The sequence below is a fragment of the Antechinus flavipes genome, chromosome 2 (assembly GCF_016432865.1).
Source record: "Antechinus flavipes isolate AdamAnt ecotype Samford, QLD, Australia chromosome 2, AdamAnt_v2, whole genome shotgun sequence".
Taxonomy (NCBI): domain Eukaryota; kingdom Metazoa; phylum Chordata; class Mammalia; order Dasyuromorphia; family Dasyuridae; genus Antechinus; species Antechinus flavipes.
In genome coordinates this window covers 400,321,671-400,348,771 of record NC_067399.1, presented here as the reverse complement: position 1 = coordinate 400,348,771, position 27,101 = coordinate 400,321,671, and the positions used below count along the sequence as shown (strand labels likewise).

The following is a 27,101-nucleotide window of genomic DNA, read 5'->3' as shown; positions in this document are numbered from 1 at the left end:
CACATCTCAGACTGAGGCTGCATCCATTCAGTGATTAAGGTTGGGTAAGAAATGAGGCAGAGAATCTCCTCTTTCTCCTAGTCCCAAAAAACTAACTAACTAACTAAATGAATCTAGGAGGGGAAGATCCTAAGGGTTTCTTGCCAAAGCAGAGATGACTACTATTTACATGCAAACTGAGTCAAGCAGGACCCAAACAATGACCAAATGGGGCTTGGCCTGTGGCCTACTGGTGGCCAATTTGGACTTGGGGCAAAAGAGTGTACATCCTGGTTATGCTATTCATTAACAGTGAGACCGCTAATGAGTCATGGTCCTCTGAAACTCAGTTTTTTTGCCTGTAAAAATGAGGGAATAGGATTATATAATTTCTAAGAGCCTTTCCAATTCTATAATCATATGATACTTTTCTGGCTGCCACTTTTTTAATTTATAAAATGAAAGAATTGGACTAGATGGTCTCCAAAGTCTCTTCTCTCTCTCTAATGGTTTGTGATTATCTGATTTCCAAGTACATATTATTTTACCACTTTGCTATTTCAATAGTGAAATTAGAAAACTGATATAGGAGTGAGCCCCCTAACTTTAATAAAAATGCAATAAACATTTATGAAGTTCTTATTATATGAAAGATCCTATTTGGAGTATGAGGTATGGGAAGGGAAAGAAGCACACAAAAAAAATGGAACATAATGCTCTTGTGAAATTCACAAGTTAACAAAATTCTCTCAACTTCTACTGAATTTTTGGTTTCATTAGTGTTGATATTTCAAATGATCAGGATTAGTTGGTTATAGTTTGTAGGACAGTGTGATCAATCAGTCTCCATTTATCAGAGATTTCAACACATGCTATCCCCTCCCCTCCAAGAGATAGGAATAATGCTATTATTATCAGGAAATGGAGGGAAAGACTGTTCTTCTCTAGCTTGCCTATCTTCCTCAATGACCTTAAATGTGAAGAATGACTGTATACATACTTGATACCATGAACATTCTTACTGTGTTTAAGAGCCCTTTCCTGAAGGAATTACTTCTTATGTTTGGGTTCCCAACTACCTTCTTCTCCAACCAGATGCCATGGGGAATATTAGCTTCTGGAAATGATTTATCCTTAAACTTTCCAGAGGACCTCAGATGCAAGTAGAAAATAGATGTCCTGAAGACTAAATATTGGACACCAAGTCTTAGATTATTCTCCTTTACCCAAATGATTCCCTAAGCAGAAGCCCCACCCTGAAATGGCTCTTTAAATTCATGTTCTCCCAAACCAAAAAGGAAAAAATAGCTATGATCTCTACTTACACATGGCCAGTCTCATGGGCTACCACAAAGGCAGAGGAAAATCCATCTTCATGGTTCAGGGTACAGCTGCGGACGGGATGGCACATTCCAGTGACCGGGGCATAGCCTGGGAGGGAGGGCAAGGAGCAAAAGCCATTTCGGTTCCCAGGGGACCCAGGGCAAGTGCCTAGCTCAGTGAGGCTGAGCTCTGAGAGGGGCTATACAGAGCGAGGCTTGGGACAGGACCTGCTGTCCAAATGCCAATATCTTGGTGGGTCTGCTGAGAGGCTTCAGCTCTGCTGGGGGCCCTCATAGACTGAGAATCTTGGCAAGAGATAAAGCTATGGCCACACATTCTAGGAATACACAGGAGCCTTTGGGTGCTAAATTTTTATGATTATATTTTTCCTGAATTTTTAATGATCTTTATTAGGTATGTAAATATTTTATAGTGTCCAGCATGTTAGGAAAGTGTCAATTTCGTCATCTACAAAATAGACTTATATTATGTACATGAATCTTAGTTCTTTTAAGTGAAAGGGGTGCCTTCCTCACATTCCACGGGTGGCTTTACTCTTCTGGGAATAAATATTGTCTATATTTTCTAAAGATTTATACAAGTTTGGAATATTTTTCATGTTCTGACCCAATCACTGAAGGAAAGACTGGAAAGTAGACAGACAAATGGGATACACAAGCATTTTTTGATGTCCTAAAAGAATTGGAGAGGCACAATGTGCAGGAATTGGAAGAGGGAAGAGATAAATAAGGCTATAATCACAGTGGCTGAGTTAATTTTTGGTTAGGCAGACTAAGTAAAAAGGGTCCTGTAGCTGCCAGACGAAATCTCTGGGGTACATGTTTTGGAGTGAGAGGAAGTATTTAGGAAGTAAGTTAGAAAACATTAAATCTTCAATGGGCTAGAGTTATTCTGAATTTATATAAAAGGACTCCAAAGTTTCCAATAGTTGTTGGCTCTGTCTATTTTGTGTTGACAGAGCTATGGCACTTTTTCTTGGAAAGGAAGAGAAATATGCAGGAACATGGGGCACTAAGACCAGACTAAATACAATGACAAGAAAGCTAGGCAGGGCTTTGACCATATGGAGTTATTATCCTGACTAGGAGTGAATAATAATGATAACAGAGTGATGGATAACTAACCTAAGAAAATCTCATATAGAATAATGAAGTAGACAAGAATGAGAGAAAAGTTATCTGGCAAGGCAAACCCTTATCCTACTTTTCAATGGAACTCTATTTAGGAAAGTACTGAAAATCACAAGGTCTAAACAGGGGTTTGGAAAAAGTTGATTCATAAAAAGGAGGTGAATTGGTGACTTACTAATAAATATTTCTGCCCAACATCCCGACTGTCTTCATAGCATGTGGACATCAATGAGGGCATTGGTGTTCCCTGTCACTTATCTCTTACTCTCATGCTCAGTCTACCCCTTTTCTTCCATTAAATTTCTTTGATGATGCCCTTTGTATTTTCCTAATTCCTTGTTTGTAACACATTGTCACCACTTTAAAGCCATTATATACCCTTCCATTGCCTCATGAGTAATACTCATCTTTAATTTTTCAGTGACTGTCATATTACATAATTTGCTACCATACAATATGGTAGAATATCAGTATTAAATAGATGGGCTTTTATTTTAAGAGAAGTGTTGGGTCATTAAGAGAACTCTGAGATTTACAAAGGTACTCAGCTTGTTTTCTTTATCCAACTCAATTTTAGGTCAAATCTATTTTCCATTTGTAGCGTCTGCCCAAAAGTCAGATTCAGATGGATAAACTCTAGAAGTTGTCAATATAGTTGTCTTTTATAGTCTGGAAGAGAAGCATTCTTCATTCACTTGTTTTTCGTGTGTGGATGATTAAGCCTCTAGATCTCATCTAATAGACTCATCCTCATGTTTGATGCAGTCACTTGAAAATTGGAGCTTCTGATGGATCTTTCAAGAATGGGGAATCATTCTATGAATTGGAATCTGTCTTTGATCTGTTCAGTGGATTTGTTACACATGTACTTCCTTGTTTTAAGCCTCTTCTAGTTCCAACAATCAGAAGATTGTTGAACAAGAGAACTTTTGTAATATCTTTCAAGGAATCTTCTATAATTTTAACATACATATAGGAGGCATCTTGTTAAAAAAGAAACATTGGGATGATGTTTTTCTCCAATGAGTCTAATGATGTTGTAAAGCCATCTAATAATAGGATACACTAGGAGTTTGCACGTTCTCTATCTCTTTCAATCCATTATGTATTGGCAAAGATGTAGTCTACTGTGGAATGTTACTTTCAAAAGTCTGTCTGAAATGTGAGTTATTGTTATTATTTTATAATTATTGTGAAATCTCTTGGGCTCTACATCTTTTCTAGCATATTTTTCCCTACAGACATTTCCATGCACTGTCACAGTTCACACTTTTCTTATTTTTCACAGCTCAATAGGCACCATTGTACTAATATTACAGTATTTGTTTAGCAAGTCTTGTAGTGCAGGAGCATCTGGAGTATTTTTAGTTTTTTTTTTTCCTCCAAGATCAAACAGCACTGTTAGGAACATCATTGTAAGATGACTTTATTCTTCTCCTTTCAAATTGTTTCCTTGGGGCATCAACTACATTCTTTGCTGATGCCTCTGTAGAGTAAAGGTAATGCTGGGTTCTTTTTTGCTTTGCTAGGACAGAGCAAACTTTCAAAGCTCCTACCATATGAGAAGGGCTTTGAATATAGATCTTTTGAGGGATTGTGAATACAGCCTGTGGCCCAGCCTAAGGGTTGAGAAGTTTATGATCAGTAGGGCAGGCTAGGGCTGCTTTACATTCACTTAAAATGTAAAGAGGACTGGGATATAGAGTCCATCATGATGGGGTTAACACTCCTTAAAGTACTAAGGTAAGCAAAGAATGCTTAAGAAACCCTACAAAGGAAGGCTAACTCAGGTGGGGGTGAAACCATAGACCACCTGTGGGCAAATGCTCACATGCAAGATTTTTGTACTTAATATAAACTGTGAAGCACCATAATTTTGTTTTTCCCAGGGACTAAAATCAGTGCATTCATAATCTTCTCTACACAGTCGATACTCCTATTTCAAATATGGGAGGTAGATGCTATTATTATTATTCCCATTTTATAGATAAAGAAATTGAGGCAAACAGAGGTAAAATGACTTGCTCAGATTTACAGTTAGTCCATGACTGAGATTGAATTTGGAATCAAATCTTGCTGACTCCAGGCTGATCTCTCTCTCTATTCATTATGTCATCTAGAATCTGAATTAATCTTGGTTCTGCTTTTTATAACCTATAGAATTGGAACAAATTAGTGTTCCTTTCTTGTGCAGAAGCTGGTCTAGATGATCTCCAAGGGCCTTTTCTAGCCAAGATCCTATAGGTTGGACTTAGTGACTCTTCTTAGTTGAATATAGTTTTTTTTTTAATCTTTGAAAATTGGAGACCGAGAACCCTTGTTGATTTGTTCAAATCTCTACCTCCTCAGATCTTGCATATTTAGTAGCTCTGCTTGATTTTGGCTTTGCTAATTTGTGAATGATAACTGACATTACTGGACACAAATACAGAGCAGCCTAGCAATTAGTGTCCAAATGAATAATTAGTGTCCAAGTGATGAACATCTCCATTAATGGCCAGAAGTCATGGACATGACTGGTCTCAAGCTGTCCCTCGTGGGTCCCTGGAACTAGGGCAATTAACTGTGATCATTCCTGGAATGATGGCCGTGTACTATGTGCCCAGAATTACCGACAGTCTCTGCTTAAGGTCTTACCGTTTTAAATAAGACAGCTTGTAGAAGAGAGGATCAGGAACAACCTCTCTCTGAGCTATAGAGTTCTCTTATGGAGTGGGAGAAAGCTCCACAAAAACCTGCCTTCATTCAGCACTTCTGGAGAGACCACCATTGACCTGAATCTTCAAAATGAATCTGCACTGGAGGGTACCTCTCAACCTTCACTACCCCAGAAGCTGGAAGATATGGTTAGTAAATTTAGCATAGCATAGTACAAAGAGTACTGGACCTAGAGTAAGGAAGATTTAGGTTGAAATGCCACATCAGAACCTTAAAATCTGTGTGAACATGGATAAATGACTTAACCATCTCTGAATCTCAGTTTCTTGACATGTAAAATGGGTTAATGAGAGTGTTTCTCACAGCATTGTTATGAGTCCCAAATGAGGTGACATGTGTAAAGTATTTTGTAAAATTTAACCTACTATGTAAATGTGAGTTATGATTATGCAAATGACAGAACTAGTATCCAAAAATGCCTCAGTGGGAGTAATATTGGGACAAATCTAGTGGGATGAAATTAATACAATCAATAGATAATTGCAAAGTCCTATATTGGAGTTAAAAAAATCAAGCACATAAGTATAGAACCATAGACAAAGTCCTAGATCTAGAGCAAAGAAGACCTGAATTCAAATCCAGAATCAGACAGTTCTTAGTTTTGAGATTCTGGGCCAGTTGCCATGCTGACTTGCAGTCAGTCTATTGTCTGATCACCAAGAAAAGGCTTGAACTTAGGGGAAGCAGAAAAGCTAATAGACACTTATCAACTTTGTCACCAAAAGTCAGCATTATCTGGACTTGCTGCTACAAAAAGAGGTTCTGGAGTAGATTCATGAGTTCCTTATTGTTGTGATCAGTAGTCCACTAGGACAATCCATACCTTTTCATTTCATTTAATTCTTATCCATGTCTTTCTAAAAATCCTCTAGAGAAAACTCAGAGAAGACAAAGAGATTGGGTTACCTTCAAGAATTTGAAGGTTTGTCAAGTCGAAGATGTCATGCTTGGTACATATGGCAAAAGTGAGAATGGGGGAAGAAGTTGCAGTGATATAAATGTAAGTTTGTTTTTAGGAGGGAGAGAAGATAGATTTCAATTTTTTTTTAAAACAGAGTAATGTAGGGGGAGTAGTGCACCAGTGTAAGCACTTTCAGATGAAATCACTATGTTATTTTTGTTGTTGTTCAGTCTTTCACTAATGCCTGACTCTTTATGACTCCATTTGGGATTTTCTTGGTAAAGATCCTGGAGAAATTTGTCAATTCCACTTCATTTTGTAGATAAGGAAACTGAGGCAAACAGAGTTATGTGATTTGCACTATATTATTAGTTTTACCTAATTCTTTTAGTTGGTTACAAAAGGCCTCTCATGAAAGAAGAGTCATTTATAAAAATTTGTAATATTAAAAAAATACAAATTTAAAAGGAGGAAATCCTAATGATTGGAATTATCGCAAATATAGAAGAATAGGAAGGTAGTAGGTTCTCTTTCACTGAAGGCTTTAGGTAATGGCTCCATGACCATTTGCTAAGTATGTTGCAAAGGAAAGGGATGCTTCTTTAGGTTTCAATCAGAGTAGATGGTCTCTGTAGACCCTTGATGACCTCAAGCTTTTGATATTGCACCCAACATGCTCAATGTCTTTTTGTCAAATTTTAACTTCACTGCAGTTATATTCTGAGTTTACATTGTGCTATAGGAGGCACTCTGATAATGACACCTGGTAATGAGTCTGGAAATCCTATTCCAACCCCCAAACCCTGTGGTACCAGTTGGCAATGGACTATGCATGTGTCATCCAAGAAACAGTCAAATTAAGTTTAAAGAATCTCATTACCTCAAGACTGGCCAGAGGAATTGAGGAACTGAGGGAGGGGTATGTGTTCACCAAAAAAAAAATATTTAAAAGGAAATATTCTTTGTGAACACAGAAAAATTGGTTAGGAGTATAAAACATAATTAATCTATGCTAAGTGGCAATTTTGTTTTGTTTTGTTTTGTTTTTGTGAAGCCTCTGTGGTGCAGATGATATCCAATCACAGAATTACTGATGAAGTGATCCTATGAAGGAAGGTAGGGAACAGAGCTGAGGAAAAGGAAAGGTACCCTTGCTTGACCGGCCTGGGTCACAGAACTTTTCACAACTGGACAAATGTTAAGAAGAAATCCAAAGGTGGGCAATTCCAGGGTCCACAAAGCAGGCAAATGTGAGTTCTTGCCATACTATTGAAGAGAAGAGGTCTCATATAGGGGGTTTCCTTAAGGTGCTCAGAGCTCAAGTATAGAGGGAATAAAGCTACCACTGAGTCTTAGATTATAAAGTTGAGCTTCAGACAATTGAATGACAAAGTGAACATTCAGTTTTTTTAGACAACTGTTTAATTAGACTATTATTTGTAACATAATTTAATTTTTCTCTTATAATTATTTATCCTTTACAGGAGCTTTATCTTTACATGGGGCAATGGATAGACAAAAAGGGATAGATGCTCAAGGGCTAAGAGCATCTATGATGGCAATATGAACATTTTAAAATGAAAAAACAATGACATGAAAAAACTATAAAGTTGAGAGGATCCAGTTTACCAGTTAGTGTGGTCAGATGGGCAGAGATTAACAAGAGTATAGCTATTAATTGATTTATTAAATGCTTAACATACGCAAAGCCCTGTCCTAAGTCCTGGGATAGGTGTCCAAATGGTTTGTATCTAGAGTGATGCAAAAATCAGAGTCCTACACGGTCTATTATAGGGACTAAGTGATGTTACCGGGTAGTGTTCCCTTGGCACACCCTTTACCCTAATCCCGAGAGAGGAGAAAATGAAACCATATGGGAAGTGGCAAAGGCACATCTCTTACTCTTCCCCTCCCCATTCACTTAGGAAGTCTAGGAGCAAGAGGTAGGAGGGCTCACCTTGCATCCCTGATGGGCCAAAGTCCTGTCTGGTGAGAAAGATGGCATGGTCATGGGACTCCGCCTGGCTTGTATCTGATTTCCGCTGGAGAAAGGCCCAGTGACAAACGTTCTCCAAGCTCTGGGAAGGGTTCCCGATCTCTATGAGGCTCATGGACTAAAAACAGTGGGGAGAGGAGATGAGAGAAGAAGAGATGAGAAAAAATGGAGAGGAAAAGGAGAGGAGGAAAGAAAGGTGAGTGAAGGGAGAAGGAGAAGAGAGAATAATATTATTATGTGACATTTCTCTACCATGTACTTCCATACCAGCCCTGTGAGTTAGGGACAAATTTGTCCCAGATAGTGACAAGTACTGATTTCTATGTGATCTGTCTTAGCACTGTCTCCAGGACATTTCTGCCACATTATACCATCATATCATCTAAGCCCCGAATCCATACAGTATGCTAAGCACTACATGTAGAAATTCACATTCTCATTTCTACACACAAGGACAGTTTTTGATTTTTTGAACAATAGAAAAACATTGCTCATTCATCTTAGATCTGTGAGACACAATACCCACTAGATCTTCTTCTAGGACTGGAATTAACACTTTTTTCTCATGGACTCATTTGGTAGTCTGATGAACCTGTGACAGCTTTCTCAAAATAACATTTTTAGATGCATAAAATTATAAAAAAAGGATTGCAAAACAAAACCAAACCAAACCTAATGCAATTATACTGAAATATAGTTAGCAAAATCTTTTCTTTTAAAAAGGTTCAGAGTTCCTGGTTTAAGAATTTCAGCTTGGACTTCCGGTTAAGATGGCGGAGAGGAGGCTCACAGCTGCATAAGCTCCACGCTTTCTCTCACTATCCACTTCATTACAAGCCTCTGAATCAATGCTTGACTGAAAAAAACCCACATATAGTTACCAAGAGAAGCCATCCTTGAGATCAGCCAAGAAAGGTCTGTCTTTACTGGAGGGCTGGGGCAGTTTTAGATCGGGCGCAGGCTAAGGGCAGCGGCAGTGAGAGCACGGGAGCAGACTGGAGAGGGGGTGGGGAGTGATCGCAGCCGTCTCTGCGGGGAGAGCTTCGCTACAGGTTTGGATACTTTGCTCCAGCAGCAAGTCAGCAGCCCAGCAGAGAAGATAAAAACACCGGGGCTGAAGAATACAACCCCAAACAGCTGGAGTCTCTCGGGACCTGGCCGCCCCGCCTTTCCCCCCCCCCCCCCCACAGTGACTCAGCACGCTCTGGGATCTCAGAGCGCAGGCGCAGCACAGTCCTGCTAGTGCCTCACTGCTGCCCCCTGCAGTCTGTAGAGGAAGCTCGATAACATACCCAACCCCTCCCCCAAAGAAAGACTCCAGTTTTTTCTGTTTTTCTTTGGTAGTTTGTCTCTGATTAATAGACAGAATGAGCAAGAAGCTGAAGAGGACTTTAACCCTTGACAGCTTCTACACAGATAGAGAGCAGACTCTAAATCCTGAGGAGACTAAAAACAGGCAGTCCCCAGGTGAATCCCCAAAGGAGGAGATCATCTGCTCCTCAGCACAGATGAACCTCATAGAAGTGATTAAAAAGGCTCTCATAAGGGAGCTAGAAGAAAAATGGGGAAAGCAGAGTGAGGCTTGGCAAAAGGAGAGGGAAGCTTGGGAAAAGGAGAGGGAGGCTTGGCAAAAGAGCCTGGAGAAAGTTAAAGAGAGAGTGGATAAAGAAGTAAAATCCTTGAAAAATAGGATTGGTGAACTGGAAAACAAAATTGGCGAAATGGAAAAAAATTCCACAGAACAAAAGAACTCAATTGGACAATTAGAAAAAGATTTTAAAAAAGTGAGTGAAGAGAACACTTCACTGAAAATCAGACTTGAACAAGTGGAATTGAATGACTCGAGGAGACAAGAAGAATCAGTCAAGCAAATCCAAAAAAATCAAACAATGGAGAAAAATGTGAAATACCTTCTGGGGAAGACAACAGACCTGGAAAACAGATCCAGGAGAGACAATCTGAGAATCATTGGACTCCCAGAAAAACATGATGAAAAAAAGAGCCTGGACACTATTTTCCAGGAAATTATCAAAGAGAACTGCCCAGAAGTCATAGGAACAGAGGAAAAAATAAACATTGAAAGGATTCATCGATCACCCACTGAAAGGGATCCTAAAATCAAAACACCAAGGAATATAGTGGCCAAATGCCAGAACCCTCAGATGAAGGAAAAAATATTGCAAGCGGCTAGAAAAACCCAATTCAAGTATCAAGGAGCCACAATAAGGATCACCCAGGATCTGGCAGCATCCACATTAAAAGATCAAAGGGCCTGGAATATGATATTCCGAAAGGCTAAGGAACTTGGTATGCAACCAAAAATAACTTACCCAGCGAGAATGAGCATCTTTTTCCAGGGAAGAAGATGGACATTCAACGAAGTAAGCGAATTTCATCTATTTCTGATGAAAAAACCAGAACTTAACAAAAAGTTTGATCTACAAATATAGAACTCAAGAGAAATCTAAAAAGGTAAAGATTAATCTTGGGAACTATATTTTGACTATATAGATGTATAAAGAATACATGTATACCTTGTTCTAGAAATTGATGTGGAAAGGACATTGTATCAGAAAAAGGGTAAAGTGGGGGTAGTACATCTCATGAAGAGGCATAGGAAACCTATTATATCTGAGAGAAAGAATGGAGGGGGATGAATATAGTGGGTATCTTACTGCCTACAGAATTGGCTTTAAGTGAAAAATCTTAAGACATATTCAATCTATGGTAAAACTTCTCCCACCTCATTGAAAAGTGAGAAGGGAAAAGTGAAAAGGGAAGGAATAAGCTAAGTGGAAGGGAATACGGGAACTGGGAGGGAAAGGGGTAAGATAGGGGGAGGAACTCTAAGGCGGGGGGAGGGATACTAAAAAGGGAGGGCTGTGAGAAGCAAGTGGTGCTCACAAGCTTAATACTGGGAAGGGGGGGAAAGGGGAAAGAAGGGAGAAAAGCATAAACCGGGGTTAACAAGATGGCAAGTAATACAGAATTGGTCATTCTAACCATAAATGTGAATGGGGTAAACTCCCCCATAAAGAGGAAGCGGTTAGCAGAATGGATTAAAAGCCAGAATCCTACAATATGTTGTTTACAGGAAACACACCTGAAGCGGGGAGATACATGCAGGTTAAAGGTAAAAGGTTGGAGCAAAATCTACTATGCTTCAGGTGAAGTCAAAAAAGCAGGGGTAGCCATCCTGATCTCAGATCAAGCTAAAGCAAAAATTGACCTAATTAAAAGAGATAAGGAAGGACACTATATCTTGCTAAAGGGTAGCATGGATAACGAAGCACTATCTATATTAAACATATATGCACCAAGTGGGGTAGCATCTAAATTCTTAAAAGAGAAACTAAGAGAGCTGCAAGAAGAAATAGACAGTAAAACTATAATAGTGGGAGATCTCAACCTTGCACTCTCAGAATTAGATAAATCAAACCACAAAATAAATAAGAAAGAAGTCAAAGAGGTAAATAGAATACTAGAAAAGTTAGATATGATAGATCTCTGGAGAAAATGTAATGGAGACAGAAAGGAATACACTTTCTTTTCAGCAGTTCATGGAACCTATACAAAAATTGACCATATATTAGGACATAAAAACCTCAAACTCAAATGCAGTAAGGCAGAAATAGTAAATGCATCCTTTTCAGACCACGATGCAATGAAAATTACATTCAACAAAAAACCAGGGGGAAGTAGACCAAAAAATAATTGGAAACTAAATAATCTCATACTAAAGAATGATTGGGTGAAACAGCAAATCATAGACATAATTAATAACTTCACCCAAGAAAACGATAATAATGAGACATCATACCAAAATGTATGGGATGCAGCCAAAGCGGTAATAAGGGGAAATTTCATATCTCTAGAGGCCTATTTGTATAAAATAGAGAAAGAGAAGATCAATGAATTGGGTTTGCAATTAAAAATGCTAGAAAAGGAACAAATTAAAAACCCCCAGTCAAACACTAAACTTGAAATTCTAAAAATAAAAGGTGAGATCAATAAAATTGAAAGTAAAAAACTATTGAATTGATTAATAAAACTAAGAGTTGGTTCTATGAAAAAACCAACAAAATAGACAAACCCTTAGTAAATCTGATTAAAAAAAGGAAAGAGGAAAATCAAATTGTTAGTCTTAAAAATGAAAAGGGAGAACTCGCCACTAACGAAGAGGAAATTAGAGCAATAATTAGGAGTTACTTTGCCCAACTTTATGCCAATAAATTCGACAACTTAAATGAAATAGAAAAATACCTCCAAAAATATAGCTTGCCCAAACTAACAGAGGAAGAAGTAAATATCCTAAACAGTCCCATCTCAGAAAAAGAAATAGAACAAACTATCAATCAACTCCCTAAGAAAAAATCCCCAGGACCAGATGGATTTACATGTGAATTCTACCAAACATTTAAAGAACAATTAATTCCAATGTTATATAAACTATTTGAAAAAATAGGGATTGAAGGAGTCCTACCAAACTCCTTTTATGACACAGACATGGTACTGATACCTAAACCAGGTAGGCTGAAAACAGAGAAAGAAAATTATAGACCAATCTCCCTAATGAATATTGATGCTAAAATTTTAAATAAAATATTAGCAAAAAGATTACAGAAAATCATCACCAGGATAATACACTATGACCAAGTAGGATTTATACCAGGAACGCAGGGCTGGTTCAATATTAGGAAAACTATTAGCATAATTGACTATATCAATAACCAAACAAACAAAAACCATATGATCATCTCAATAGATGCAGAAAAAGCATTTGATAAAATCCAACATCCATTCCTAATAAAACACTTGAGAGCATAGGAATAAATGGACTTTTCCTTAAAATAGTCAGGAGCATATATTTAAAACCATCAGTAAGCATCATATGCAATGGGGAAAACTGGAACCTTTCCCAGTAAGATCTGGAGTGAAGCAAGGTTGCCCACTATCACCATTATTATTTAATATCGTATTAGAAACACTAGCCTCAGCAATAAGAGTCGAGAAAGAAATTAAAGGAATTAGAGTAGGCAATGAGGAAACCAAACTATCACTCTTTGCAGATGATATGATGGTATACCTAGAGAACCCCAGAGATTCTACTAAAAAGCTATTGGAAATAATTCATAATTTTAGCAAAGTAGCTGGCTACAAAATAAATCCCCATAAATCCTCAGCATTTTTATACATCACCAACAAAACCCAACAGCAAGAGATACAAAGAGAAATTCCATTCAGAATAACTGTTGATACCATAAAATATTTGGGAATCTATCTACCAAAGGAAAGTCAGGAATTATATGAGCAAAATTATAAAAAAGTCTCCACACAAATAAAGTCAGACTTAAATAATTGGAAAAATATTAAGTGCTCTTGGATCGGCCAAGCGAACATAATAAAGATGACAATACTCCCTAAACTAATCTATTTATTTAGTGCTATACCAATCAGACTTCCAAGAAAATATTTTATTGATCTAGAAAAAATAACAACAAAATTCATATGGAACAATAAAAAGTCGAGAATCTCAAGGGAATTAATGAAAAAAAAATCAAATGAAGGTGGCCTAGCTGTACCTGATCTAAAATTATATTATAAAGCAGCAGTCACCAAAACCATTTGGTATTGGCTAAGAAATAGATTAGTGGATCAGTGGAAAAGGCTAGGTTCACAAGACAGAATAGTCAATTATAGCAATCTAGTGTTTGACAAACCCAAAGCCCCTAACTTCTGGGAAAAGAATTCATTATTTGATAAAAACTGCTGGGATAATTGGAAATTAGTATGGCAGAAATTAGGCATGGACCCACACTTAACACCATATACCAAGATAAGATCAAAATGGGTCTATGACCTAGGCATAAAGAACGAGATTATAAATAAATTAGAGGAACATAGAATAGTTTATCTCTCAGACTTGTGGAGGAGAAAGAAATTTGTGACCAAAGATGAACTAGAGACCATTACTGATCACAAAATAGAAAATTTTGATTACATCAAATTAAAAAGCCTTTGTACAAATAAAACTAATGCAAACAAGATTAGAAGGGAAGCAACAAACTGGGAAAACATTTTCACAGTTAAAGGTTCTGATAAAGGCCTCATTTCCAAAATATATAGAGAACTGACTCAAATTTATAAGAAATCAAGCCATTCTCCAATTGACAAATGGTCAAAGGATATGAACAGACAATTTTCAGAGGATGAAATTGAAACTATTACCACTCATATGAAAGAGTGCTCCAAATCATTATTGATCAGAGAAATGCAAATTAAGACAACTCTGAGATACCACTACACACCTGTCAGATTGGCTAAGATGACAGGAAAAAATAATGATGAATGTTGGAGGGGATGCGGGAAAACTGGGACACTATTGCATTGTTGGTGGAGTTGTGAACGAATCCAACCATTCTGGAGAGCAATCTGGAATTATGCCCAAAAAATTATCAAATTGTGCATACCCTTTGATCCAGCAGTGTTTCTATTGGGCTTATATCCCAAAGAAATACTAAAGAAGGGAAAGGGACCTGTATGTGCCAAAATGTTTGTAGCAGCCCTGTTTGTAGTGGCTAGAAACTGGAAAATGAATGGATGCCCATCAATTGGAGAATGGTTGGGTAAATTATGGTATATGAATGTTATGGAATATTATTGTTCTGTAAGAAATGACCAGCAGGATGAATACAGAGAGGACTGGCGAGACTTACATGAACTGATGCTAAGTGAAATGAGCAGAACCAGGAGATCATTATACACTTCGACAACGATATTGTATGAGGACATATTTTGATGGAAGGGGATTTCTTTGACAAAGAGACTGAGTTTCAATTGATAAATGACGGACAAAAGCAGCTACACCCAAAGAAAGAACACTGGGAAACGAATGTGAACTATCTGCATTTTTGTTTTTCTTCCCGGGTTATTTATACCTTCTGAATCCAATTCTCCCTATGCAACAAGAGAACTGTTCGGTTCTGCAAACATATATTGTATCTAGGATATACTGCAACATATCCAACATATAAAGGACTGCTTGCCATCTAGGGGAGGGGGTGGAGGGAGGGAGGGAAAAAAAAATTGGAACAGAAACGAGTGTCAATATAAAGTAATTATTAAATAAAAAAAAAAAAAGAATTTCAGCTTTACAGAACCAGGAGATCATTATACACTTCAACAATTAGGATCAATTCTGATGAAAGTGGCTATCTTCGGCAATTAGAGGATCCAATTCAGTTCCAATTGATCAGCAATGAACAGAATCTGTTACACCCAGCAAAAGAATACTATGAAACGAGTGTGGACTGCTTGCATTTTTGTTTTTCTTCCCAGGTTATTTTTACCTTTCTAAACCCAATTTTTCTTGTGCAACAAGAGAACTGTATAGATATGTACACATATATTGTATTTGAGATATACTTTAACATGTTTAACATGTATGAGACTGCCTGCCATCTAGGGGAGGGGGTGTAGGGAAGGAAGGGAAAAGTTGGAACAGAAGTGTTTGCAAGCGTCAATGTTGAAAAGCTACCCATGCATATGATATGTTCTGTCAATAAAAAGCTATAATAAAAAAAATGAATGGCCCAACTTAAAAAAAAAAGAATTTTAGCTTTAGATTGTTTGATGATGAAAGAAGGTTGATTAAGAGCTTAGTAGGTATCAATGAAATCATCATTCAGACCAAAATCTCCTTAAGAAATACCAATGGGCCTAAGCAAAAATGTGCATGAGTTAAAGCAGCATATACCTCTGAATATGGAAGGCCAAGGATAAAAGCATTCTCAGACTACAGAATGTCAAAGTTGAAAGCCTCTATAGAATACAGAAAATAAAATCAGAATCATAAAAGAGTGTAGAACTTAATGGAATAGGTGGAAGAGATCTTAGAAGAGAGAGAAGTTTTATGTTCTATGTTCTAAGGTTCTTCCAACTAGGACATTCTTTGTTTTGAATTCTTTTTTGAATTTTATTTTTAATTTGTGAAATAATACAAGCATTTCTATAACATAGCAGAATAAAAAAAGATTGTACATGAGATTGCCAATCTATTATGTATAGCTTGCTTTACCTTTAAAATACACAATAAAGTTGTCATGTAGCTTTTTTGCCCTTTTTTCCTTCCCCCCACCCCAAACTAGAGATGGCTTACCATCAGACAAACACACACACACACACGTAAAGTCATTCTATATCCATGCTTCTATTTATGAGTTCTTTCTCTGGATGTAGATAGTGTCTATCTTTATGTGTTCTTTGTAGTTAATTTGGGTATTTATAATAGTTAAATGACTAAAGTGTTATTTTTAAAACAATATTGCTGTTATTGTATACAATGTTCTCTTGGTTCTGCTCATTTCACTCTTCATTATTTTGTGCAAGTCTATCCATTTTTTTTATTAGAAAAAACTTTTTTATTTTGCTATTTAAAATTGAAATTCTGGAATACTTAAATACTTAGTACTCCATAATGCCTAGGTCCCATTTTACTAGAGTCAAAGAATTTATCCCTATACTCCATTATCCATATTTTTCTACAATCAACAAGTTCATCATTTATTATAACACTACTGTTCTTTGTTTCAAATTCTAAAAATTCCTAGTCCAACTTTCAGGCCATTGATTATATATCAACATAGAACAGAGAGTCAGGGACAGAAGGGACCTTAGAATGTCAGAGATGGAGAGGGCCTGAGAGCTAGTCTTATCCGTTCATTTTACATGTGAGGAAACTACCTTCCCTGTCATTTTCCTCACCTTTTTTGAGCTTCTTCTATGGCCTCAAGTTTCTCCATTCTTGCACTAGGCCTTCTTTCTGTAGCCCCCTTGCCCTCCATCTTCCCCTCTATCAAGGTTCATACTGAGTATCTTCAGTAAAGAACTGTACCCAAAAAGTAGTTATGGGAAGGGGTCTGATAAATTCCCTACCTCTACTAATCTCCAAACTTATGTATTTGAGTTTAGTCTGTTGCTCTAAGATAAGTACCTCAAATTCAGAATGTCATAAATTTAACAATGTTACACAGGGTTCACTCTGTCTCTGAAAATTTCTTCTAGTCACTCCCTTCTCACAGCTTCCATAGCCAACATGGTTAACATAGAATCTCGGCATCTGACAACTAGATTGCTACAGAAATCAGCTTCTTATTGGTTACTCTGACTTCAGTCTCTAGCCCTCCAATCCACCTCTCATACCACCATAGTAATGTTTTTATCTCAGGAAACAAGGTGACTCGATGGATGGAGTTCGGGTTTAGAATCAGGGAGACTCATTTCAGACACTTATTAGCGGTGTGACCCTGGTCAAGTCACTTAACCTTTTTTGCCTCAGTTTTCTCATCTGTCAATTGAGCTGGAGAAAGAAATGGCAAACCACTCCAATATCATTGCCAAAAAAATTCCAGATAAGGTCATGGAAAATTAAACATGACTAAATAGTAACAAGCTTCATTTTTCTATAAAAAATTTATCATTACTCCCTATTGTTTTTAGGGGGAGGAGGAGAAGCAAAATCTTTGGCTTGTAATTTAAGGTCTGCCATAATTTGATTCTCACTTACCTAACATTCTTATACATGAAGTGGCTTCCTTGCTGTCTTCCAAATATGATGTGTATGTTTCCATATCTCTTATTTTTCTCTTCAAGTTTTATTGATGTTTTATTTTCGCATTGTATATATTTATAGATCACTCTCACTTCATGAGAAGTCTCATAACAAAATAAAGCAGTGAAATAAAAACTAATAATGCATTTGACTAGTGTTGTCAGAATTAGAGTTGAAAATAGAAGTGGAGTAAGGAAGAAGGCAGCGTATATATGATTTTCTCTGTAATTTATTATCTCCTTTTTCAATGGCCTCTGCTACTCTTTTCCATTGATCTGATTTCCTATCCCTCTTTTACTGTGCAGAACAACTCCCATAGTCAGTCTAGGCCACAGTGATTTCTTCCTCCTATTTCTTTCCCTCCTGAAATTGACAACACCTATCCTCTCTAGTGACTCTGTTCTGAAATCCCATCTTAAAGAGGTTGGCAGAGGCCCTAATTGGGACATTCATTCAATAATTTTGTATTTTAAGAGGGTCATTTTAAGGGGAACAAGTCTCAATATGGTCTGGTTCTGAATAAGTATTTCAGCTTCCTTGTAATGTTGCCCTAGTGTAATATGTGGTCAGGAGTATGCAACAGAACTATTTGGGGACTTGGGGAATCTGAGTGAGACAAGTTTTGTGAAATAATTTAGATTGGTTCCAGGTTATAAATATAAGATAACACTATTTATACCTTCTGAACTATATTTAAACCCAAGCATTCATGAATGAATAATACATGAACTGATAAATAAATGAGCTGGTTAAGAAGGAATTCTTCATGGGAAATGAACAAATATAGAAAACTGACAATAAACTACATGGCAAGGAAGTACTGTCTCTGGAATGAAAGGATCTGGGTTCAAATCCCATTCCTGATAATTATTGCTTATGTAGCTTTGGGCAAGACATTTAATCTTCATGGGTCTCATATTTTCTCATAAATAAAATGAGGGAACTGGACTAGAAGGCCTCTTATGTCAATTCTAGCTCTATCTCTTGGATTCTATGACCTCCAAAAATCTCTGTTTCCTCCTTTGTAAAATCGAAAGTTTAACTAGATGATCTTTTAAGTTCCCTCTAGATCATTCTAGGTCTAGATTCTAGATCATTATAACCTGATCATTCAATCTTTGTCTTGGTTACATTAAAAATGCCTTCAAAAATAATTTTGATCACATTAAATTAAAATGTTTTGTACAAACAAAACCAATGAAGCCAAGAATAGAAGGGAAGCAAAAAGCTGGGAAATTTTTTTTACATAGTGTTTCTGATAAAGGCCTCAAGTCTAAAAAATATAGAGAGAATTGACTAAAATTTATAAGAATACAAGTCATTCCCCAATTGATAAAGGGTCAAAGGATATGAACAGACAATTTTCAGATGATGAAATTAAAACTTTTTCTAGTCATATGAAAATGTGCTCAAACTCACTAATGGTTAGAGAAATGGAAATTAAGACAACTCTGAGGTATCACTTCACATCTCTCAAATTGGCTAAGATGAAAGGAAAAGATAATGATACATGCTGAAGGGGACCTGAGAAAACCCAGAAGATTAATGCATTGTTGGTGGAGTTGTGAATTGATCCAATCATTCTGGAGAGCAATTTGGAACTATGCCCAAAGAGCTATCAAATTGGGTATACCTTTTGATCTAGCAGTGCTTCTACTGAATCTGTATCCCAAAGAGATCATAAAAAAGGGAAAAGGACTAATATGAGCAAAAATATTTACAGCAACCCTTTTTGTAGTGGCAAGAAACTGGAAATTAAGTGAATGTCCATCAGCTGGAAAATGGCAGAATAAATTATGGTATATGAATGTTATGGAATATTCCTGTTCTATAAGAAATGATTAGCAGGCTGATTTCAGAAAAGTCTGGAGAGACTTATAGGAACTGATGCTAAGTGAAGTGAAGTGAAGATTACGTGATGATCAACTCAGATGGAGATGGCTCTTTTCAACAATGAGGTGATTCAAAGCAATACCAAATGATTTGTGATGGAAAGCCATTCACATTCAGAGAGAGAATATGGATCAAAACATAGCATTTTTGCCTTTTTGTTGTTGTTTGTTTTTTCTCTTGTGTTTTTTTCTTTCATCTTTTGATCTATTTTTGTGCCTCATAACAAATAAGGAAATATGTTTAGAAGAATTGCATGTTTAACCTATATTAGATTGCTTGCTGTCGATAGCAGGACATGGGGGAAGGAAAGGGAATAAATTTGGAACACAAGGTTTTACAAAGGTGAATGTTGAAAACTATCTTTGCACATATTTGGCAAAATAAAAAGCTATTAAAATGCCTTCAAAATTAAATTTGTCCTATGCCTGACTCCTGCACTGGACAGGAATTCATTTAAGATCATGGAACATTGACCAAGACCTGCTAAAAACACCAAGTTAACAGCATCTAGCATTTCTATAGTGCATTGCAATTTAGACAAATAACTTATAAATATAAACTGTTCCCAAAGTCTTACTGCAGTTTTTGGCTACATAGGGTAGCCTAAATTATATTATTTGACCCTCACAATATTCTTGTAAAGCATAGAGTGTGGATATTGATTATCAAGTGAGGCAGGATGAGGCATTTGAATGAACACTGGGTTCGAAATTAGAGGTTTGGATTTAAATCCCTGCTCTGTTCCTTATTGCATGTAACCTTGGAGAAGGGCCTCCATTTCCATATGTATAAAATTAAGGAGCCATATTAAATGAATTCTAAGGGATCCCTTATGGCTGGAAATCCTGTTATCCCCAATTTGCAGATAAGGCTAAAAAGAAATACCATAGTGCCAGAGAGCCCCCCGCTCCAAATTCAATGCTATTTTAACTCACCACATTGCTATAGGCAAGAATCCTGTACTAAATACCACAAGAGAGTCTGAGAGTAAGATATTCTGATTGATGTAATTCAATTGATGTATTTTTATCAAGTGACAACTGGGTACAGGAACCATAGGAAGCCTAGAGAAGATAAAACTTACGTTCTTTTGCACTCAGGGCAATTGACACAGAGAGATAAGTAGAAATGTTTTTGGACAACCTTGTACCAAGTTACTTCAAGAGGAAAAGAACACCAACAAGTGGGGGATCAGCAAGGTCTAGGCAAGAGGTGGCACATGACTTAAGCTTTGAAATAAGCAAGGTATTCTAAGAGGTAGGACTAAGAAATGAGGACATTCTACTGCAGTGGCCACCTATACAAAGGATTGAAGGTAGAAACCATCACAAATGGTGAATAGATATCAGGTCAATTGTACTAAAAGAGTTTGGGAAGGCCAGTGTTTTTGCCTGATTGTTTCAGGTGTATCCAATTCTTAGTGACCCCCATTTGGGTTTTTTTGGGCAAAGATACTAAATTGGTTTGCCATTTCCTTTTACAGCTCATTTTATAGATGGGGAAACTGAGGCAAACTGGGTTAAATGACTTGCCTAGGGATACACAGCTAGTAAGTGTCTGAGGTCAGATTTGAACTCAGGAAGATGAAGTGTTCCTGACTCCAGGTCCAGCATACTATCCATTGCATCATCTACTTCCCTTGGGGAAGAGTAGCAATATGAAATAACTGGAAAGGTAGATGGGTACCATGTTGTCTAGGGCTTTAAATGACATTATTTTGGGAATGGACAAGTCCCTGTCCTGTGGGAAAGACTTGTATTGTGGAGAGAATCTACATAGCTATACTATAGTAAGAGATGGAAAGAACTAAGGACCAAAAGAAATGTGTAAGGAGAGATTTGTAGGGATTTGGAAAAGGGAGAATCAGGGAAAGTTTCTGGGAGATAATTGCAGTTAAGTTGTGCTTTGAAGATTAGGCAGAAAGGATTCCCAATAACAAGAGCCTGAGCAAAGTTACTGAAGTGGGAAAACATAAGATATTCCCAAAGCAAAGGTGAGATCCAGAGTGAGAATGGAACTGATGGGAGGAGCACAATCAAGGACTTAATTGAGGCCTGACAATCTGTTTTAGATCAGAGACTCCTTTGGGTGTGGATGGCAGATGAAGCCTCTGTTGAACATAAAGTAAAATGGGAATCCAAGGCTAAGTCTTGGTCAGTGAAAGTTTCTTCCCTAGGAATCATCTCTTAAGTGACATGACCTGTGACTCAACAGCTGCTTTTATATGGAGGAGGTTAGCAACACATGGTGTGGACTAGAGCACAAATCTTTTCCAGAAGACAGAGAAAAAAAGCTGATGGAATTTTTAGATGGGACCCAATGGGGTCTGGCAGAGAAGAAAACATCTATTTTCCCCATCAGCCATTTGAATAGCATATGGGTCTCGTGTTTGGCTCTTTAGTGATTTGGATATGCTGCTGAATGTGAGCAATCTGTCATGTGCTCATGGGGCTGTAGAACAGAAACTCACCCACACAGTTCTCTGGGAGGGGAGGGGAAAAAAGCGACAGACAGCCTCTGTTGACAACCAGCTGGTAAATTTCTCCTATCATAGAACACAGATGAAGTTTGGTTATCCAACACCACTTCTCAAGGAAAGCACAGTTTTTTTTTTTACAGATGTGTAGATGGGAAGAGAGAAATGCAATATGGTGTCCCTCGGGTGAAGCAAATCCCAGATATTTCATGCAACTTCTTGATTACAAAATTTCAGACTCTTACTATTTTTCCCCATTTAATTAGTATTTAGCTTTAACCAGATGAATTCCTCGGTTTTGAGTCTAGTTAGCATTTCTCTGTAGACTCAGAGTCAGCAAAACCAGGATCATATTCCACCTTTGAAACTTAGGGATCATGGGCAATTCACTTCACCTTTCTGAGTCTGTCTTTGGGCTACTTCTCCAGTTTCACTCACATTTTGGGGATGGGTCCTCAGAGCTTCTACATTCAGGTACAAGGATAGTCTGTATGTCTATCTTACTATACCTATTACTACTTCTACTACTACTACTACTACTACTACTACTACTACTACTACTACTATTACTATTATTACTACTACTCTTCCTCCTCCTCCTCCTCCTCCTCCTCCTATTACTACTAGTAGTACTAGTACTATTACTACTACTACTACTATACACTACCACTACACCATCATCACCACAACTACCAACACCACTACTACTGTTACTACTACTACAACAATTCACGAGCCCTCTCCAATTTGCTTATCTTTAATAATAATCTAGTAGACACAATTAGTTCACAGCAAGGACATTTACTAAAAGGACAAAATAAAAGAACAGCCACAAAATATTCCTTCCCCCATAAGTCTGGGGTTAACCCTCCTGCAAAAACATATAATAGCAATGAGGCACATACATGGGGAAGACATTTAGCTAAAGCAATTCCTAATACCAGTGCCTAGCGACTCAATATCCTTTTTGTCCTAGTTGGGTCTTTATATCTCTCCTATAAGTATAACATTGCTCTTGGGAGAGCCATTCATAGGGCACTCTCTGCTAACTGACTTTTGGATGCCAGGACTAGCTCTTCCTAGTTCATAGCTGACTCTCTTCTTTGTTGCCATATGTCTTATTCTTTGAAACCACGTAAGCACTGCTTCTCTGTATTCATGTCTGTTTGGAGAGTATATTTTTCTTTCCCTTAACTGTGTCTTGAACTCTCCTGAACTCGCTTTCAAATTTCTGGATGGGACTCTCCTATAGTGTAAACGGTCAGAAGCCATGACTTAGAATATGAGGAGGAAAGAGAAAAGAAAAATTTCCCTTTCCCCAGTATCTTACTTCCACCAGAAAAATTCACTCTCAGAAGCTGCATTCTTCATTTGTGGATTCCAGAGCTCCATTTTTAAATGTAATTTAATATAATTAATGAATTAAATTAAATTAAATTTCTAAAGTCCTTTGCAAAAGAAATGGCTAATTTTTACCTAGTCAATGACATTTCCCCTTCTAATTCAGAAAGCTACTCAGAATTTCTAATTTTCTGTTGTTGTTTAGTAATTTTAATTGTGCTAAACTCTTTATGTCCTTTTTTGGGGGTTTTCTTGGCAAAGATACTGGGGTGGTTTTCCATTTCCTTTCCAGTTCATTTTGCAGATGAGGCATATGGGAGTTAACTGACTTGACTAGGTTCACACAGCTAGTAATTACTGGGTCAGGATTTGAACTCAAGGCCTCCAGGCCCAGTCCTCCATCCACTCTGCCACCCAGTTGTCATCTCATTTTTTCAGAGGAGAAAAGAAGCTCAGAAAATTGTCTTGTTCAATATCACATAGATAACAAGTAGCAGGCCTAGAATTAGCACCCAGGTCGTCTGACTTCAGGCCCAGGGCTTCGTCCACTGTTCTGGACCCCACTCCCCATCTCAGCCTTGTTCACATACCCTAAAAAAAGCTACTGTTGGGGCAGTTAGATGGTACAATGGATAGAATACCAGCCCTTTAGTCAGGAGGATCTGAGTTCAAATTCAGCCTGAGACACCTAATACTTCCTAGCTGTGTAATCCCCAATTGCCTGTCAAAAATAAATACATTTTTTAAAAAGAGGACAAAACAGTTACTGTCATTTCAGAACATTAGGAAAATGTCCCAATAGGGGAAAATGTAGAAATTATGTTCTAAAAAGTGTACTAATTGAAAGCAAAAAACTTCTAAATTTTAAAGTTTTGAATCTTGTTTAAACCTAGCCTATCTGTCAATTAGTTCTTAATTTATATTGTGTCATGAATTCCTCTGCAGTCTGATATAATAGTTTTTAGTTTTTTTCTGACTTTTGTTTGGAATTTTTCTTGGCAAAGATACTGAAGTGCTTTGCCATTTTTTTCTCCAGCTCATTTTACAGATGAGGAAACTGAGGCAAACAGGATTAAATGACTTGCCCAGGTCGCACAGCTAGTAAGTATCTGAGGCTACATTTGAACTCAAGTTCAAATTTGAACTTGAGCAGCTCTACCACTTTCTCTTATGCTACCCAAATGCTGCCCATATATATAGATAAATATGTAGAAATATATATGTATACATATATATTATATATATACACACACACACACACAGAGTTTTCAGTTTTCAGTTTTTTTTCCAGCTTTTTCAGTTTTCAGTTTTTTTCCAGCTTTTTCAGTTTTCAGTTTTTGTCTAGCTTTTTCAGTTTTCAGTTGTTTCTGACTCTTTATTATGACGACCGTGCTAGCACCCAGGACACCTCAGAATCAGCCAGAGTCAGGATAAGCAAAAATCCTTAGTCTTTATTCTTGGTCTTTAGACACAGGATTGAACAGGATGGAAGCAGAATCTCTGCAACTGCCTTCTCCCTCCCCTCCTACAACCCTCTGTATACACCAATCATTGAGCCAGCATAGGATAGTGGGAAGGACCATTTTCCAAGCATATGCCCATAAAGTATTGTCCAATCAGTAATTAGCCCTAAGTGCTTGAACCAACCTCAGTGCAACGACTCAAGAATCTCAGTCCTCTACTCTTTATGATCCCATTAAAGATATTTCTTGGCCAAGACATTAGAGTGATTTATCATTTGCTCCCTCACTCATTTTGCAGATGAGGAAACTGAGGTAAACAAGACTAAGTGACTCTTGCCCAGGGTCATATAAAGTATCTGAGATGAGATTTGCATACAGGTCTTTCTGACTCCAGACTCATTTTAAAGGGAAATCTTGGAAAGATAAGATTTAATGAAGAGTTTCTTTTTAAAAAAAAATTATTTTTTTAAATTTAATAGCTTTTTATTTACAAGTTATATGCATGGGTAATTTTACAGCATTGACAATTGCCAAACCTTTTGTTCCAATTTTTCCCCTCCTTCCCTCCACCCTCTCCCCTAGATGGCAGGATGATCAGTAAATGTTAAATATATTAAAGTATAAATTAGATACACAATAAGTATACATGACCAAACCATTATTTTGCTGTACTAAAAGAATCGGACTCTGAAATATTGTACAATTAGCCTGTGAGGGAAATCCAAAATGCAGGCAGACAAAAATATAGGGATTGGGAATTCAATGTAATGGTTCTTAGTCATCTCCCAGAGTTCTTTTGTAATGAAGAGTTTCTTAACCCAAAGTCTGTTAGTTATTAATTTAAAATATATATATATACATATATATATTTATAGGGCAACTAGGTGGTGTAATAGCCTGTAATAGCCATGGATTTGTCAGGAAAAGCTCAGACAAAAGTGATACCATTTTTGATAGTATCCCTGGCTGAATAATTTAATCTTTCTCAGATTTACTTTCCTTAGCTGGGGTAATTATAAGGGTAATCATAATGCCTAATTCATAGTGTTATTGTGAAGATGAAACAAGATAATAATTATAAAGTGCTTTGTAAACTTTAAAGCTCTATACAAAGGTAAACTGTGATGATGCAATGATTTTTTTTTTAAAGGAAGGAGTGACATAGAAACTTCTGAAATGACTTACTAATGCATAGAGAAGTTGTATTTATGTTGGTGAAAGGAAAATTACGAGTCCCCAAAGTGCTGAAATATTATACAGTGTCCCAAAAATTTTAGCTTAAGCTTTATTAATATGAGGTAAACTCATATGAATTTTAAAAAAAGTCACAACTCATTTTCATATTGAGATGATCTATATCTTAGCTCCTAAACCAAGTTCAAATGGAATTTCTTTTCAATAATCTCAAATTCCTGTTGAACATTCCCTCCCTGAGCTAGTGAGGTTTGACAGTCTAGTATCTTTTTATAGAAACAGAAAATGTGTTAAACCATAATCTATTTAGAAGGGCTTCTCAAAGAAAATACTCTGCAAAAATTTACTCCTCAACTTGGGGTGGGAAGTCCATTTATCCTTCACTGTACCAATGAACTTCTTTTTCCTTTTAACTGATTCTATTCTTCCTCCCTCTCCTCTTTATGGGAGATAAAAGGATGTAAGATACCTAAGTTACTATTTTTATTGTTCTATTCTTTTAGAGTTCTGTCCTTTCTTCTCATTTACTAGAGCCCAATCACATGGATCTTGTAAGAAGAAGAGGTGTGATTGGGAGTTCTCCACAGTTGAAGTTCATTTAGAAGAAAAAGAGAAATTGAATTAGCTCCTAATGATAGGGTTCATGATGAAGCCAGGATAGTCAAAATCCTTTGCCTCCTTAAATCATGCCTTTTATCTGTCTGTTTCCCATGGATACAAAGACTTTTCCACCTCACTTCAGCCTCCTGGCATCCTTCAAGACTCCGTTCAAATCCCAGTCCAACTAGTAAGTGTCTGAAGCCAGATTTGAACTCAGGAAGATGAGTCTTTCTGATTCTAGCACCAAATCTCTATACGGTGTGCCAGCTCACTATCCAGCAAAGACTACTTCAGCCCAAAGAAATCATCCTAGTTGTATGATGACCCTGACCATTAAGAATTCTCAGTTATTATAACTCCTGATCTGACCTGGTCCAACTCTTGCTACGGATCAGGATGACTCGCAAAACAATCCCATCAGTTGGATTGTCTATGTATCTGTGTTTTTCATTCAAT

The 27,101-nt window shown here is 37.1% G+C and overlaps 1 protein-coding gene across 2 annotated transcripts in view; it reads right to left on the bottom strand.

The window, feature by feature from the left end:
- ADAMTS2 (ADAM metallopeptidase with thrombospondin type 1 motif 2) overlaps positions 1-27,101 on the bottom strand; it is a 472,323-nt gene that overhangs the window by 71,656 nt on the left and 373,566 nt on the right. For both annotated transcript variants that reach the window (XM_051978728.1, XM_051978729.1), the window contains 2 exons: positions 8,030-8,186; positions 1,305-1,410 (listed from right to left, as the gene is read on the bottom strand). In XM_051978728.1, the coding sequence (XP_051834688.1) occupies positions 1,305-1,410; positions 8,030-8,186 (263 nt within the window). The remainder of the gene's footprint in view (positions 1-1,304; positions 1,411-8,029; positions 8,187-27,101) is intronic.